Source organism: Podarcis muralis, chromosome 3 (assembly GCF_964188315.1).
Source record: "Podarcis muralis chromosome 3, rPodMur119.hap1.1, whole genome shotgun sequence".
In the NCBI taxonomy this organism is placed as follows: domain Eukaryota; kingdom Metazoa; phylum Chordata; class Lepidosauria; order Squamata; family Lacertidae; genus Podarcis; species Podarcis muralis.
Window position 1 is genome coordinate 25,451,028 of NC_135657.1, and position 15,674 is coordinate 25,466,701.

At 42.5% G+C, this 15,674-nt stretch overlaps 1 protein-coding gene across 2 annotated transcripts in view; it reads right to left on the reverse strand.

Moving 5' to 3' along the window:
- Window positions 1-208: 208 nt before the first annotated feature.
- Window positions 209-15,674, reverse strand: part of LPGAT1 (lysophosphatidylglycerol acyltransferase 1) — a 64,768-nt gene continuing 49,302 nt past the window's right edge. For both annotated transcript variants that reach the window (XM_028724706.2, XM_077925561.1), the window contains exons 6-8: window positions 14,987-15,113; window positions 9,119-9,225; window positions 209-7,188 (exon numbers count right to left, since the gene is read on the reverse strand). In XM_028724706.2, coding sequence (XP_028580539.1) covers window positions 7,037-7,188; window positions 9,119-9,225; window positions 14,987-15,113 — 386 coding nt within the window. In that variant the 3' untranslated portion in view covers window positions 209-7,036. The remainder of the gene's footprint in view (window positions 7,189-9,118; window positions 9,226-14,986; window positions 15,114-15,674) is intronic.

Here is a 15,674-nt window from a genome sequence, read left to right on the forward strand (position 1 = left end):
TCTAACCTCATTTCCACTGTGGTCTTTGCTATTTTTCCAATGCCATTCTGGTACTCAAGTCAACAAATTTGTGTTAGTTTCTGGCCAAGGTACATTACATAATTCACATGACCAGAATCAGTGCATCACATTCTCTCTGCCCACATGTTGGAGCTGGGGAATCCAAAGAGCATGCTAATAGATTACCCAAAAGACCAAGCACAAAGAGTCCTGAGAGGTATAAACTTTATTGATTTATATCCAATCAGCATGTTATGATATGATCACACCTGCTCATACAGCTGACATTCTTATAGCCAAAAGACAGATTCCCCCCCCCCTTTTAAAAATACATATTTTCCCCCTAGCAGGAAGGAACTTTACAAACATTATTTATATTAGGAATTAAAAACAATGGCTTTTGTCAAGGACGTGCAGAACAGGGCTGGTCAGCACTGGATCTTGTAGTGCTTTAAACTTCATTCCCCCTACCCTCGTTTTGATTTTAAAAAATAACACTTTCATCATCAGCACAAAGAACACAAATCCAAACCCAAACAAAATCCAGAGGTGAAACAAAGAGGTAGACAGTAACCACAAGGCACAGTTCTTTGGACTGCGCAATGTGCTTCGGCTCGCTCCTAAGAGTTCCATTTGTTTCTACTTTCCTATTACGGCCACTTTGCTTAAAACATTGACACCGCTTGACTAAGGATTCAGACTAATGGCGCCTCCGTGCAAACAACCAGGGCTTCCACCAGGTTTGCGTAGGACTCAACCTCGGATGGTGTTTTTATAGCACGCCCTGCCCAGCCACGTGCAAATCTGAGCTACAGTGGCAACTCACAAAAAGGGTCGTGCCATTGCACAATCACGGCTATAGAGGCAACCGCCCTTTGCGCCTGCAAATGAGTGTCTCTACAGTAGTTCTGCCAGCTTACAAAGCCACACCTTCTCCCTGTGGGGTTGCTTTTAACCTGAACCAGGCCTTAGTGTTACTAGAGCGCTGCATCACAGGACAGTAAGTCCATGGCACCCTGTATTGCTTATTTTAAGCTAAACGTTCTTTAAAGTGGTTGCATACATTTCAAACAAACAAACAAAGATACGTTATGGCAGCAGCCTCCTTCTTTCCCTTAAGCAACTCTGAAATGTTCATACCTTTATATTGGTCGCTAGATCTCTGCAAACATTTATGCAGTTATTACCGTGACTGAGTTAAAATGGCAGGTGACAATCCAGTCCCTTCTTGCAGAAAAAGACGAGTCTCTATGCTATTCCTGAGAGCTATAAATAGAACTATTCCAGCTGGAAGCAGAATTAACAAACCATATATTTAGCTAACACGCATACAAACTTGCAGCAAGAACAATTAACACAACCAATTCAATGTTTTATGGGAAACAAAATGAACCCGGCACATTATTTCCCTTTCTTGTCTATTAGCAACTGTAACATGGAAAACAGAAACTCCAAACCCAATAATGCCATATATTTGCCTGCGAAGAGGAAAGCATTTTTGGTATCTGCGGAAGTATAAAAAAAGAAGAATGTTGATTGGTTATTTATTTTGATAAATAAAAATCAACTCAAAGCACAAAATCCAAATGTGACCAGTCCTTTAACAGACTTACACCATGGTGCCTGTAATCATTCCAATCACATATGGCATAAAATAAAAGGGGAAGAAAAACAGTTACACAAAACTAAAGAATATGGCATCCCAAACCCCATCATCTTCATCACCATCAAGGAGGAAATTCAATGCAAGGTTGTACTGGACATTTAAGAAGTATAACAATAAAATGCATAGACTTTCTCAAAGCCACCATATGTTTAAGGAATTTTCGCAGACAGGTATACAACAGGACAACCTACAAGTTTTGTACAAGAGTAACAAAAGCAATTCACAACTAATTGTGATGACCTTGCAGTTTAATCTTCCAACTCCCTCCTTGCAAAACCAAGCATGTAACTCTGCAAAACATGCTATTTCATACGTTCATTTTCATGTGGCTCCCCTCCCCCTGCAACCTCTCGCCAGTATGGTAGCTTCAGCTGTAAGCTTCACTGTGTCTGTTTTGGGGAGAAACAGAAATCCACAGCCAAAGGCCAAGTGTCAGTGCCATTCCTTCATACCAACCTGTACGCTGAGAAGTCCAGAAAGAAATTCATTAACTTTGGTCCCAAGTGCATGTAACATTTTGTCTAGAGGAAATTCTCAAAGCTTTAACTGCTGCCCCACACAGCTGTTTGGTATCCTTGTTTTCTACGGACAGATGGGATGATGCACTGAACAGTCAAGAGGACGGAAGGCAGCTTTGGGGCACAGAACACCAAGTGCTGCAGCGTTAGGATATAATAAGGGGGTCCCCATTCAAATGAAAAGAAGCTGTGGAGTAGATGTTAGTAGGTTAGGCATGGTTTGCATAATTGTATTAGACTGGCCCAGTTCACAGACTCATGCTCTATCTCTCAATGAGCCATCACTTAACATTACTTCGCATTGCAATGCTTTTCCATAAAAGCAGTTCGCACATTCAGTTGTGAGTCATATGCTGAACAAACCAAGTTTCAAAAACACACGTTTGCAGAGCAGACCTGACATCCCTCATATTTTGGCTGGATTTCAAAGGAGTATGGTCTTGCTTCCTGAACACCACAAAACCTTTGGATCTTTAAAGTAAGGTTTACAATTGTAACAAGTTCTTGCTAAAAACAGCATAATGAGTAAACGTTAAGAAAGCTTGCAGAACAGTGACTATCAACTCAAAGAGTGGGGAGGAAGGGATCTGTGTGAATGGCACGCATCACTTTAAAGCGGTTAAGGCCGTGATGGTTTCTTGTTAATAAATGGTTAGCCTTCAAAACGCTTACAATCTTCTTCAGTTGATGTTTTACACTACCTAGTTAACATACTGATGCAAATTTGCAAGGCTAAGAATAGGTTCAACTGAATCTCCAACACCCACATCAAACCTGAGAAAGCATCGTAATTTTTATCCTTGTGTTTTCTACTGTTCCATAATGCTTAAATGGAACTGTCTCATGTAAAACCGTTAGATTTGTTAAAACAATGTTCCGTTGGGCATATTATTCTACACAAACTATTCTGGATAGAAAATAAATATGCAGGCCATAGTAAAACAAGCTTTGTAAGTGGGTATTTGACATCCACCATTCAGGCTTTGCCAAAGAAGCCCTCATTATCGTGGACTGCTCTCCCCAGGGAGGTTCGGCTGGTGCCTTCATTATACACCTTTTGGCGCCAGATGAAAGCGTTCCTCTTCAAGCAGGCCTTTGGCCAACTAACATCTGATGCCCTTTTAAGTGTGCTGTGGGAGGGAGGGATTAAGTGTTTGTTTTTGTTCTTATTTTTATCATGTACTTGGTGTTCTTTATGTTGTAATTCAACAGATGAAAGGCAGTATACAAATTTAATAAATAATAAAATAATTATTGTTCAGAGTCAATTCTAACATTACATCCTCCAGTCACGCTGCTGAAAAATGCATGTATGTGTGTTATGAGAGTCACAATTGCCAGGTGAGTTTTGCATGATGACCCCAACGCATCAAGTTATGTCCCATGGCTGCTAATGCCCATAAGATGGCATACAAGTATGGTAAGCTTCAGCATGGGATGAGCTGGCTCTACACTGTTTTTCAGAGAGAAAGCAAGGGTGCCTATTGGAAGTAGTTCAAGGCAAATTAGTGGTCCCTTCCCAATCTTCAGCTATTCTGATACAATTATATAAATGCACCTCTTTCATTGTATGCATACATAAGAGGAACATGAATTGTAAGGTGAGCTAGCTGCTGCAAAGATGGAACTGCGAGGTGCTCATCTAGATGACTCGAACAAATGGATTAAAGTTACAAAAAAGGAGACTCCGACTAAACATGTCTGATGTTTTATTATGTTTTTAAATGTGTTGGAAGCTGCCCAGGGTAGCTGGGGCAACTCAGATGGGTGGGACTTAAATAACAAAATTATTATTATTATTAGGAAGAACTTTCTGATGGTAAGAGCTGTTTAACAGTGGAACGGACTCCCTTGGAAGTTGGTGGACTTCACTGGAGGTTTTTAAGCAGAGGTTGGATGGCCATCGGTAGTGTGATCTAGTTGAAATTCCTGCATTGCAGGGGATTGGAACTGATGACCCCCGGGGTCTCTTCCAACTCTACAATTTGGATACAGAATTGTAAGATACTGTCTTATGTGGGATTAGGTGATGCAAAAGATGTTGAGGAAGTTCATTATATTCCAAGAGGCAATGAATCCCCTGTCTCCTCTTTGTAAGAGACAGACAACCCAGGACAATGTCCACTAATGAGAACAAAAGAGCCTGCTGCAAGAGGCCAATGGCAGCATCCTCTTCTCAGAGTGGCCAACCAGATGCCTATGTTGAAGCCTCACTCACTAGGAAATGCTGTATTAAATGGAAGGCTCAAGCCACCATTAACACAGGGTGTTTTCAACTGAACTACTGTACTCAAAAACAGACGGGACCAACCTACTGCATATATACAGCGTTTCATGTATATACACACACACATGTAAAAAATGTTCTGTTAACTAACTTTCCATTCTTCTGTATTCCCCAAATGTACTCTGGATTTGGTTCTGCTGAATTCAATGCAGCCATAGCAGAACAAACAGGAAGTCTGATGAAGCAGCACAACGCATACCTAGCATTTAGATGCAAGCATGGGCATAGCCAAGAGGGGGCAGGGGGAGAAGATGCACCCCCATCAAGTAAAACAATAGAAATACTTAACTGACCAATCATGTCGGTTCTGCCTCCCCTAACAAAAGTCCTGCCCCCCAAAAAATCCTGGCTTGCCCATGGATGCAAGTCTTCATTTTCAGTATAATCATGCCCTTCCTAAAATAGGTCGCATGTCCAAATAAATTATACACTAAAACAGCAGCTGCTGCTTTGCATCCCAGTTCAAGATGTTTGTCATTCAGGATCGAAGCCACATACACCATTACCAGAAATGAACTCCGTAACAAATGAAGCAAACTGCTTGCTATAACTCAACAAGGCAAGGAGGATTAAAAACCAAAGAACTCTGGCCACTCCCACCCCCCCAAAGGCTTCCTTCTGCAAGAAGTGCTTTACTTAAAATGGATTTAATTTTTATGTTTTATCCTTAAGTTTGCATGAAGTTCAAAAAGCAGTTCTGAACGACAAACCCACTTTTTGCCTTGTATCTGCGGTGGTCTCATTCCAGTGAAATGTACCGGAGTTATCTTCTAGAATGAATGGCGGATGTTGCCATGCTAAAATGCATTTCATTATTTAAAAACACTATTCGCCTGTATTCAGTAAGGTGACATTTCATTCCCAGAGCTAGGGGAAATTCATCTCTTCCCATTCCCCCTCTTCCCTACTCAAAGCAAAAGAAAAAAGGATGATGCTGTGGTTTTATATTTTTATTTTGTATACTACTCACCAAAATTGGTTCTCATGTGATTTTTTTTGGGGGGGGGGGGAACCAGGAGAATATATACCTCAAACTTAGCACAGACAACTACTGTTGGCTTGGCTTGGCTCTTAGAAAAACTTACAGTCCATAAAAAGACAACATTCTGTCATTCAAGCTTCGTTTGCACGTCTGTATGTGGAAATTAGGAACTGTTTCCTAGGAATGGTTCTTTTTAAATATATCTTCATATAGTGATACAGACAGGATGCCAAACGTTCCAAGAGTGATAGGTAACAAATATCTTTCCTTCAAAACCATTATAAAACTGTAACATTATAACCTGAAATCCTGCTTTTGTGCCAGTCTGCCTCTTAAATTAAAATTCCCTTTCTATGACAGTGACACTTTTCAGCAAGATGGCAGATTTCATAACGCTCTTCATGGTTCAGAGAATTTTTACATTAGTTCAGGATGGTAAAGCAAACGTTTTACCCAGTGACTAGACATACTGTTTATTTTATTTTTCCTATAAGCAAAGAATTGTGGCGCTTGGCATAAACTCTCACATGGATGTTCCAGGTACTGTTGTGTCAAATGGAAATAAAAGCCTCTATAAAGATTAAAAACAACACCCACCCATATCATCTGGGCTAGACTGTGGCAACAGGTACACACTTCAGGGATGGCAATCCACAGACCTTTCTGAACTGCTAACAGCTATCAAGAATCCAATCTGTCATGGACAGCATCTAAATTCCTTTCAAGCTATGCTCTTTTCTATCACTGTATTGCGTTTTCAAAATTGTTTTGCAAAAAAGAAAAAAAAAGAAAAAAAGATCCCAATTTACAAAATGCATTGTAAAACCAAAACGGGAAGCAGGTTATGTGATGTGCCATATGTGAAGTACCTTTACAAGAGGATGCTCTCAAGAGATTTGAAGACAGAAAACATGGTAAGAACAGATGAGTCAATGAGGTATGCACAATTTCTTCAATACTTCATGACACAGTTAATGCCTTTTGCAGAGCGCTTTTCCTTTTCTAGCTTTCCCATACAAGATCTCACTGAGATATTTTTTTTCAGAAGAAGAAGAAGAGAGAGAGGTCTCTACTAAACAGGTAACATGGGGCAGTCACAATACCATAACCAGGTCTGCAGAGTACATTAAACAGATCCAGCATGATTAATTACAATACAACTTGAGCTTGTGCAGATGAGGGATCTCTACCACAAGACTTGCAGTACAGGCTACTGGAGAGAAAGTTGCTGAAGATTCCGAGTTTTTACTACAATGCTGAATACTACCTGCGGTGAAAGCAATCTTGCTGCAGATGTTCACCTGTGGTGGTTGTATAATTGTATCTCCTGTTCAAACACCGAATTTGCTGACGTGGATGTGCGAGGAAGACACACCCTTTAAAAATATGGACAGTTCTTAAAATACATCATTAGGTTGCTGTGTTACTGATTCTCTCTCCTAGCGGAGTTTAAAATTCCCGAAGGGGGAGAAAGTCCATCCAGTAATGTTCCTTTATCCTGGTATATTCACATTTGAACATAACATGATGCACTCTGTCAAGTACCAAGTTCCTCTTGTTCTTAGGTCCCATTCATTCACCTTTTAAAATAGGCATTGATAAAAATACTGAAGAATGCAGTACCACATACCACCTGACAAAAACGCAAACAACTGTACGAGTATTAGCCACAAATTGCTAAGGGTCATCTCCCGGGAAACAATTTCTGTCTGTCCCTGCAAAGGGGGGAACGCTCCTGGAAGAGAAGGAACAGTCTGTTAGTTGCATATTCCAGCTGCCTTTTCAGAGTGTTGCCACATCATGGATAGAACAAGAACTCGGTGCAATGCAGATGTAGAACAGCACCTTATTCATCAAGATACAGGTTACTCAACAAGCCAGACTTTAAAAATCCTTCTCATAACATAATTAAGTTTTGCTAGTGTGTTTTCTTCTTCTTTGCAGTAGGAGAAAAGGCAGAATTGGATCTACAGGATTTTGGATTTGTTTAGCTTCTTAATGTAAAGGTAAAGGGACCCCTGACCATTAGGTCCAGTCGTGACTGACTCTGGGGCTGCGGCGCTCATCTCGCTTTATTGGCCGAGGGAGCCGGCATACAGCTTCTGGGTCATGTGGCCAGCATGATTAAGCTGCTTATGGCGAACCAGAGCAGTGCACGGAAACGCCGTTTACCTTCCCGCCGGAGCGGTTCCTATTTATCTACTTGCACTTTGATGTGCTTTCGAACTGCTAGGTTGGCAGGAGCAGGGACCAAGCAACGGGAGCTCACCCCGTCGTGGGGATTCAAACTGCCAACCTTCTGATCGGCAAGCCCTAGGCTCTGTGGTTTAACCCACAGCGCCACCCGCGTCCCTGTTCTTCTTCTTAGGCCCTCCTTAATTTTCCTGAATTTCAAGTGAAATTAAGGAAGCAACGGCTGCGCCATTTCTGCAAAGAGACAGCATGAGAATGGCTTGGCAGATTTGTATACACATTAATATACTGGATGTGTGGCGTATGTAGTAATTAGAAACATAGAACTGTAGAGTTGGAAAGGATCCAAAGGGCAGGTTAAGCTATTTATTTGTAAAGGAACCTCCAGCTACAGATGGTATCAGATTTCCCTAATATGCACAGGGTGGGGAGCTGATTACTTGGATCTTCCTAGAGAAAAAGGGCTCAATCAGTTAGGCCAGGCTTCTTCAAACTCGGCCCTCCAGATGTTTTTGGCCTACAACTCCCATGATCCCTAGCTAGCAGGACCTGTCGTCAGGGATGATGGGAATTGTAGTCTCAAAACATCTGGAGGGCCGAGTCTGAGGAAGCCTGGGTTAGGCTTTCAGAATGAGATTGTAAACATTTGTTAAGAACTACCTTGGGCAGCATGATAGCAGCATATGAAGTTAAAATAATGCGTGCGTTTTAAAATGCTTCAGTGCTCACTGGGGAATCTTCCTCCACTTCAGCATTACCACTGTTTACAAGTTATGCTTTCCCCTCTTCACATGTCAGAACACGCCCTCCAGCTACTGTGGAAGGAGAATTTTCCAGTTGCCCTTCCCAAAGGCTCGTGCCGCTCTGTATCTAGACTCGTATGCAATAGCATCACGAAGTGCAGCAAGACAGTAAGAGAATATGTAACGCCAACTTTTGCATTACCCGCATGGCTGATCCCATGCCTGCAATCTTAAAATTCATGCTGCAACAAAAGCCCTACTGAATTCAATGAGGCTTACTTCTGAGTAGACACGTAAAGGACTGGGCTGAAAGTGGCACATTCAATACTTTTTTAAAAGAGTCATTTCTATATATTTTATTTATTAACAGGCACATAATAAAGCCAACATTATATAAAAAAAGAAAAAGTTCCGCAAAATTCAGGCACGTTAGAAATGTAATGCCCAAGACCTGAGATGATAACTAGAGAGGGGGTTGCTTGGGGAAAACCCAGGAAAATTGGGAGAAACCATAGGGCTTTCCCAATTTTTCCATTTTGGGGGTGGGGGCGGAGGTAGAACAAGAAAACAAACCAACAGAAAAATTGGGAGAAAATGTCCACCTTCACATCTCTAATGATAGTGGGCAGCTTAATCCTGGGCTTCTAATTAGTTGACCATTAAGTGAAAACATGCTTGAAAGGAGCTGAGTATTAAAAATGCTTGCTTTTTATCTTAAGAAAGTGTTACCTGTTTTGTAAAAGTGTGACAAAAGATCCTCCTTTTCAATGAACCGTTGATATAACCAAATGGTGAGGGCTGCAGGCTCAACAGGTACATCTTTAATTGGAAAAATCCTGCATTTCAAAGACAGACAGAACAGTACACTAGACATATGAAATAATTTCCCATTTGTAAGGTGAATCAGGTGAACTCTGGAACAGGACCTGGCATATTCTCCACTATTTATTCATTCTATTCACAGAAGAACTGTTTGCATAACCCATTACACTTTTTTAAAAAGTGACCCAATTGTTGGACTCATCTCTTGCAACAATCTTTAGGGACACACGTCAAATACCTTAGATTCAGGTAGGTAGCTGTGTTGGTCTGACGCAGACGAAATAAAAAATAATAATAAATTGTCCAGTAGCACCTTAAAGGTAAAGGTACCCCTGCCCGTACGGGCCAGTCGTGTCCGACTCTAGGGTTGTGCGCCCATCTCACTTAAGAGGCCGGGGGCCAGCGCTGTCCGAAGACACTTCCGGGTCACGTGGCCAGCGTGACAAGCTGCATCTGGCGAGCCAGCGCAGCACACGGAAACGCAGTTTACCTTCCCGCTAGTAAGCGGTCCCTATTTATCTACTTGCACCCGGGGGTGCTTTCGAACTGCTAGGTTGGCAGGTGCTGGGACCGAGCAGCAGGAGCGCACCCCGCCGCGGGGATTCGAACCGCCGACCTGACGATCGGCAAGCCCTAGGCACTGAGGTTTTACCCACAGCGTCACCCGCGTCCCTAGAGACCAATTAAGCACCTTAGAGACCAATTAAGTTTCTAGGTATAAGCTTTCGTGTGCATGCACACTTCTTCAGATACACTTCTTTTCAAATACCTTAATTAAAGGTAAAGGTAAAGGGACCCCTGACCATTAGGTCCAGTCGTGACCAACTCTGGGGTTGCAGCGCTCATCTTGCTTTATTGGCCGAGGGAGTACAGCTTCCAGGTCATGTGGCCAGCATGACTAAGCTGCTTCTGGCAAACCAGAGCAACGCACGGAAATGCCATTTACCTTCCTGCCAGAGCGGTACCTATTTATCTACTTGCACTTTGATGTGCTTTCGAACTGCTAGGTTGGCAGGAGCAGGGACTGAGCAACGGGAGCTCACCCCGTCGCGGGGATTTGAACTGCCAACCTTCTGATTGGCAAGTCCTAGGCTCTGTGGTTTAACCCACAGCGCCACCCGCGTCCCTATACCTTAATTAGTCAAATGCAATCAATCCAAGGGCGTGTCTAAGCAAAAAAAGAAAGAAAAAGTCCTCACCTGTTGGTAAAAGACTATTAAAGAGGAGGCAAAACAGTTCTCCCTAGGAAGGAAGATGCAGTCATTGCAGCCACTAAGGAAGCTCTCCTTGTCAACGCACCCATTTTTATTTTTATTTTGCAAAATGCAGACTCTGAAAGTTCTTATATTCAAACATTGGTTCCCTGTACCAAACCAGTCCGATTCATATTTCACAATGAGGAGCGTCCATCAAGTATATTTATCCTGGCACATTTCTTCTCCAACTTTCCTCTGCTCCTTTCTCAAGGCCAGTTCCCATTGTATCTTCAACCTTTATCATTCTATTCATATGTAAATAAAACATGTCTGCACATATGCAGTGCCTTCTGTTCCTGAACTCCTTCTAGTTCCCTGGATTCAGAATTTCAATCTAGTAAACAAAGTACGGACAACTAGTATGGCCCTATATTTTGGAAAACAAGCCTCCTCGGGAGAAACTGGCAACTCTCTCAGGCTCCCGGCTTGTTCACCGGTGTCCTCCCTGGCTGCAATCCCCACAAGTCCAGGGTAGATCTCAATAGGCGACATTTCCCAGCGTGGAAGATGCACACCCCCTTCTCCCCCTTGCTTCCCTAGCAGGGAAAGAAGATAGCCAGAAAGTCCTTTAAGGTAAAGATACCCCTGCCCGTACGGGCCACTCATGTCCGACTCTAGGGTTGTGCGCCCATCTCACTTAAGAGGCCGGGGGCCAGCGCTGTTCAGAGACACTTCCGGGTCACGTGGCCAGCGTGAAGAAGCTGCTCTGGCGAGCCGGCACCAGCGCAGCACACGGAAACACCGTTTACCTTCCCGCTATAAAGCGGTACCTATTTATCTACTTGCACTTAATTGTGCTTTCGAACTGCTAGGTGGGCAGGAGCTGGGACGGAAGACGGGAGCTCACCCCACCGCGGGGATTCGAACCGCCGACCATACGATCGGCAGGTCCTAGGCACTGAGGTTTTACCCACAGCGCCACCCGTGTCCACCTTTACATCTTGTTTATTTCTGACTTTGCAGCACTACAGAAAACATGTCCGAACAGTTCAGTGTTCAGCAAGCAAGTGGCAAAGACTTCCTTCACATACGCAACAGGAAGGTCTCATATTACACACTTCACAAAGACTTTTCCAGCCTGTGAACTTCCGGGAAGATTCTTTCCCACAGCTAGCCTCATCATGTGATGTAAACATCGAGCTGGTTTGCAGCTGCGTTGCATTCATATCGTAACATCGTATATCCCTGCCACCTGCCGCAAATGAGAGCGTTTGGGGGGCAATTCTGCACCAAACAGGAGTTTTCCTTAATGTCAGAACCGCATCATTTATGCCACAACAGCCAGGGTCAGTCCTCAAAGGAAGAGCATCCTTTAGTGCCATCACCATAGCACTTAACCCTATGCCCCAAATATTCCAGAACACAAGATCAAACTGCACCCCCCTCAAGCCTTCATTATACATATCATAATAGGATGGCTAGCTAGAGGAACATCATTTCATTGCCCCATCACAAAAAGTTAATTTACTGAATGGAAAATTTCACGCTCACTTCAACCACCAAATATTTATCTTACTCATTTCACCAATAAATTCCCATTCACATCATCACAGCCTCTCTTTTTCTCCAGGATCTTGCTATTGCGTTTTAGCTTCAACAAGCCTGGAAGATATCGAAAGGTCAAGAAAGTAGCTGCTCTCCACTCTCATTAGCGAGCTCTTTAACGTAAGTGCCTTTTGGCTTCTCTTATGTAAGACTGCTGTGCACTGGCCTTCAAGTTAAAGGCATGAAATGACTAGTTGAGTTTAGTCTCCAAAAAGAAAGTCTTTCATAATAGGATTCTGTTTGCTATTCCACCTTTCATTCGCTCTTCCTACACTGTTATGTTTTCATTACCTTCAGCAGATTTCTGAGTGCTATTTAAACTCTAATTCACAACACTGAAAAGATTTGCAGGAACAGGCTGCAGCTGTGTGTGCAATGTTTTATACAATACACATTCTCAAGGGAGACCTGGGAGGTGACTGAATAGGATTATGAAGTGCCAGGTCTCAGCTCTGTTCAAATGTTCTTCTCCACCCAAGCATTTCCACCACTGATCTGTCATCCTGGTCTCCTGGATTCACAATTGCATGCATACCAGTAGATTCGACTTGACCATTGGTCTTAGCTCTCTCCCTTAATGCTTCAAGTGGAAGGTTCACCTTTTTAATGTTTAAAAACTGCTGCATGGCTTTCAATTGTCACCATATAAAGTACAAAACTGCTCCAGGGGTTACATGGGAGGGTAAAATGTTCCTTGATAGTATCACAGGCAACTGAAACTGTGCACAGCTGGCTTCTGCTGAAATTATGCAGAACATTTTCTACGGAGCTGAACTCTGGAACGGTAAGTGGACTGAAGAAAAAGGGGAACATGCATTTCTAAAATAAATATGATAAACCCACTTGACTATTTTTGTATCGAATATAATAACCCTCCTTAAACCCTTCTCTCCTTCCGCTGTGTGCCAGCTTCAGCCTGAAGATCTTGGCTTGTTCTAAAGCAGAGTTTTGCATCACACAAAAAGTGGGGGAATCTGGCTTAATGCAGGTCAGGATCTTCATGGCGAAGCCAGAGTGTGATGGAAGCAGCAAAGGGGTAAGGGGGGAGTACTTGTTACTGGATTCATAAACCAGACAGGAATGGCTGTCCAAACTGGACCCGAGAAAGAAAGAGCAGAAGAAAACAGTAAATGCTGACCCTTCTCCTCTTCCAAATATATTTCTCCCAAGTTATTTCAGGCAACTCAACAGAGAAGCAACTTAGTGGCCAGACTTAGTGATAGGTCACTGTGGAAAGGTGGGCTCAACCCCCACTCTCTAGCCTGCACTCAGTGGTCTGTTAGTTGTAGGCTTTATGCATTAAAACTAAATTTAATTGGCCCCCACTATTCAGTAATTTTTCCAAAGCCTCTATCAACTTGCTTTGTGTCACTATCAGAGGACCACTTTATGCTGTGTGTGGCAAATCCAGGGTAGATACATTGAAAGCGAGTCTTGTAGTAAACACTACTATTGTTTGCATCTAAACGCATGGTGGACATATGGCAGGTGAACGCAAGACTAACCAGACTTCTTTGGCAAATGTGCATGACTGATGTCTGACGTCACACCTGATGAGCAGGTCTTGGTGATACACCTGTTCATCCATGATCAAAGCATGGATCCGCATGGTTTATTGCAGACTGACCTGGCATTCAGCATTCTTCATTACAGATGTCATGGGCAGACCCAGTAAATGTTTGCCACATTTGCAAGAGCCACATTGTATGATGTTATGTAAGATCGCCATGGATGGATGGATAGGGTCTCTATGTCTAATTATTAGCCAAGTGAGAAACAACTTCCTTGCTTTGGTTTTCAAAAGACACATTTGACCACAACTGAAGTACTGGCTTTAATTCAAGGAGTATGCTGTTATAGTCTGACTTTCTTATGCTTGTTGTTGTTTAGTCGTTTAGTCGTGTCCGACTCTTCGTGACCCCATGGACCAGAGCACGCCAGGCACTCCTGTCTTTCACTGCCTCCCGCAGTTTGGTCAGACTCATGTTTGTAGCTTCCAGAACGCTGTCCAACCATCTCGTCCTCTGTTGTCCCCTTCTCCTTGTGCCCTCAATCTTTCCCAACATCAGGGTCTTTTCCAGGGAGTCTTCTCTTCTCATGAGGTGGCCAAAGTATTGGAGCCTCAGCTTCAGGATCTGTCCTTCCAGTGAGCACTCAAGGCTGATTTCCTTAAGAATGGATAGGTTTGATCTTCTTACAGTCCATGGGACTCTCAAGAGTCTCCTCCAGCACCATAATTCAAAAGCATCAATTCTTCGGCGATCAGCCTTCTTTAGGGTCCAGCTCTCACTTCCATACATCACTACTGGGAAAACCATGGCTTTAACTATACGGACCTTTGTTGGTAAGGTGATGTCTCTGCTTTTTAAGATGCTGTCTAGGTTTGCCATCGCCTTTCTCCCAAGGAGCAGGTGTCTTTTAATTTTGTGACTGCTGTCACCATCTGCAGTGATCATGGAGCCCAAGAAAGTAAAATCTCTCACTGCCTCCATTTCTTCCCCTTCTATTTGCCAGGAGGTGATGGGCCCAGTGGCCATGATCTTCGTTTTTTTGATGTTGAGCTTCAGACCATATTTTGCGCTCTCCTCTTTCACCCTCATTAAAAGGTTCTTTAACTCCTCCTCACTTTCTGCCATCAAGGTTGTGTCATCTGCATATCTGAGGTTGTTGATATTTCTTCCGGCAATCTTAATTCCGGCTTGGGATTCATCCAGCCCAGCCTTTCGCATGATGAATTCTGCATATGCTATTGATGAATTCTTTCTTATGCTATTGGGAGGTAAAAAACCTCACTTTTCCCCAGAAACTTCTATCTACAAGCATACCTTATTGAAAATAATTTGCTTGTCCAAAAATGAAGAAAGCAATGTGAAAAATTTATTTCAAGCCAGTCATATTCAAAAATACAAGTACCTAATGTATTTTTCCCAGGTCTCAATTTAAAATTAACAGAAGACAAACATATTTGTCCTACCTGTAATGTACATGTGTAATTGTTGGTCGCCTGTAGCCAAGAATCCAGGTCTGGATGTCTAGGGGTTCAGCTTTGGGATATGCAATGGTTGTATCTATCACCCACTGAAGACCTTTTGATTTACTTTCTAAGAAAGGGGATTATAGAACAAAGAAAGGAAACAGAAAGAGTATGATTTTCAATTCTTAGTATCATACTTCTGTTCTAATACAGTACATCACGCCAACTCATTTGATAATAATCTGCATTCTATGATTTGATGAAATACCACCATACTACACAATGCCAAAGCAGGCAGGAACATGTTCAGCTCTTACTTCTCCAATTAGAGAATTGGCAGAAAACTCCCTTATATTCCAAATCATAATATACAAAAATGGCTATCCTTGACCATGACGTCATACATTTCAATTATTTAAATTCTGGTTATCCAAAGACCCCACTTCATCTCCCTCCCTCCCCAATCCCTCTCACCCTGTTCTCACAAAAAAAAATAAATCTACCTTGTATCTTCCATATAGCCCTAGGAAGGAATAATTCAAGGTGTATTATTAGCACTGCTGCTTGCTTTAAAGAACTTCTTATTGAAATACATTGATGTTTCTATGGCTGTATGTACATTAGTAGGATTATTCAGATATACAATGTGAGGATGTTTTAATAACAACATAGAATCATAGGATTATAG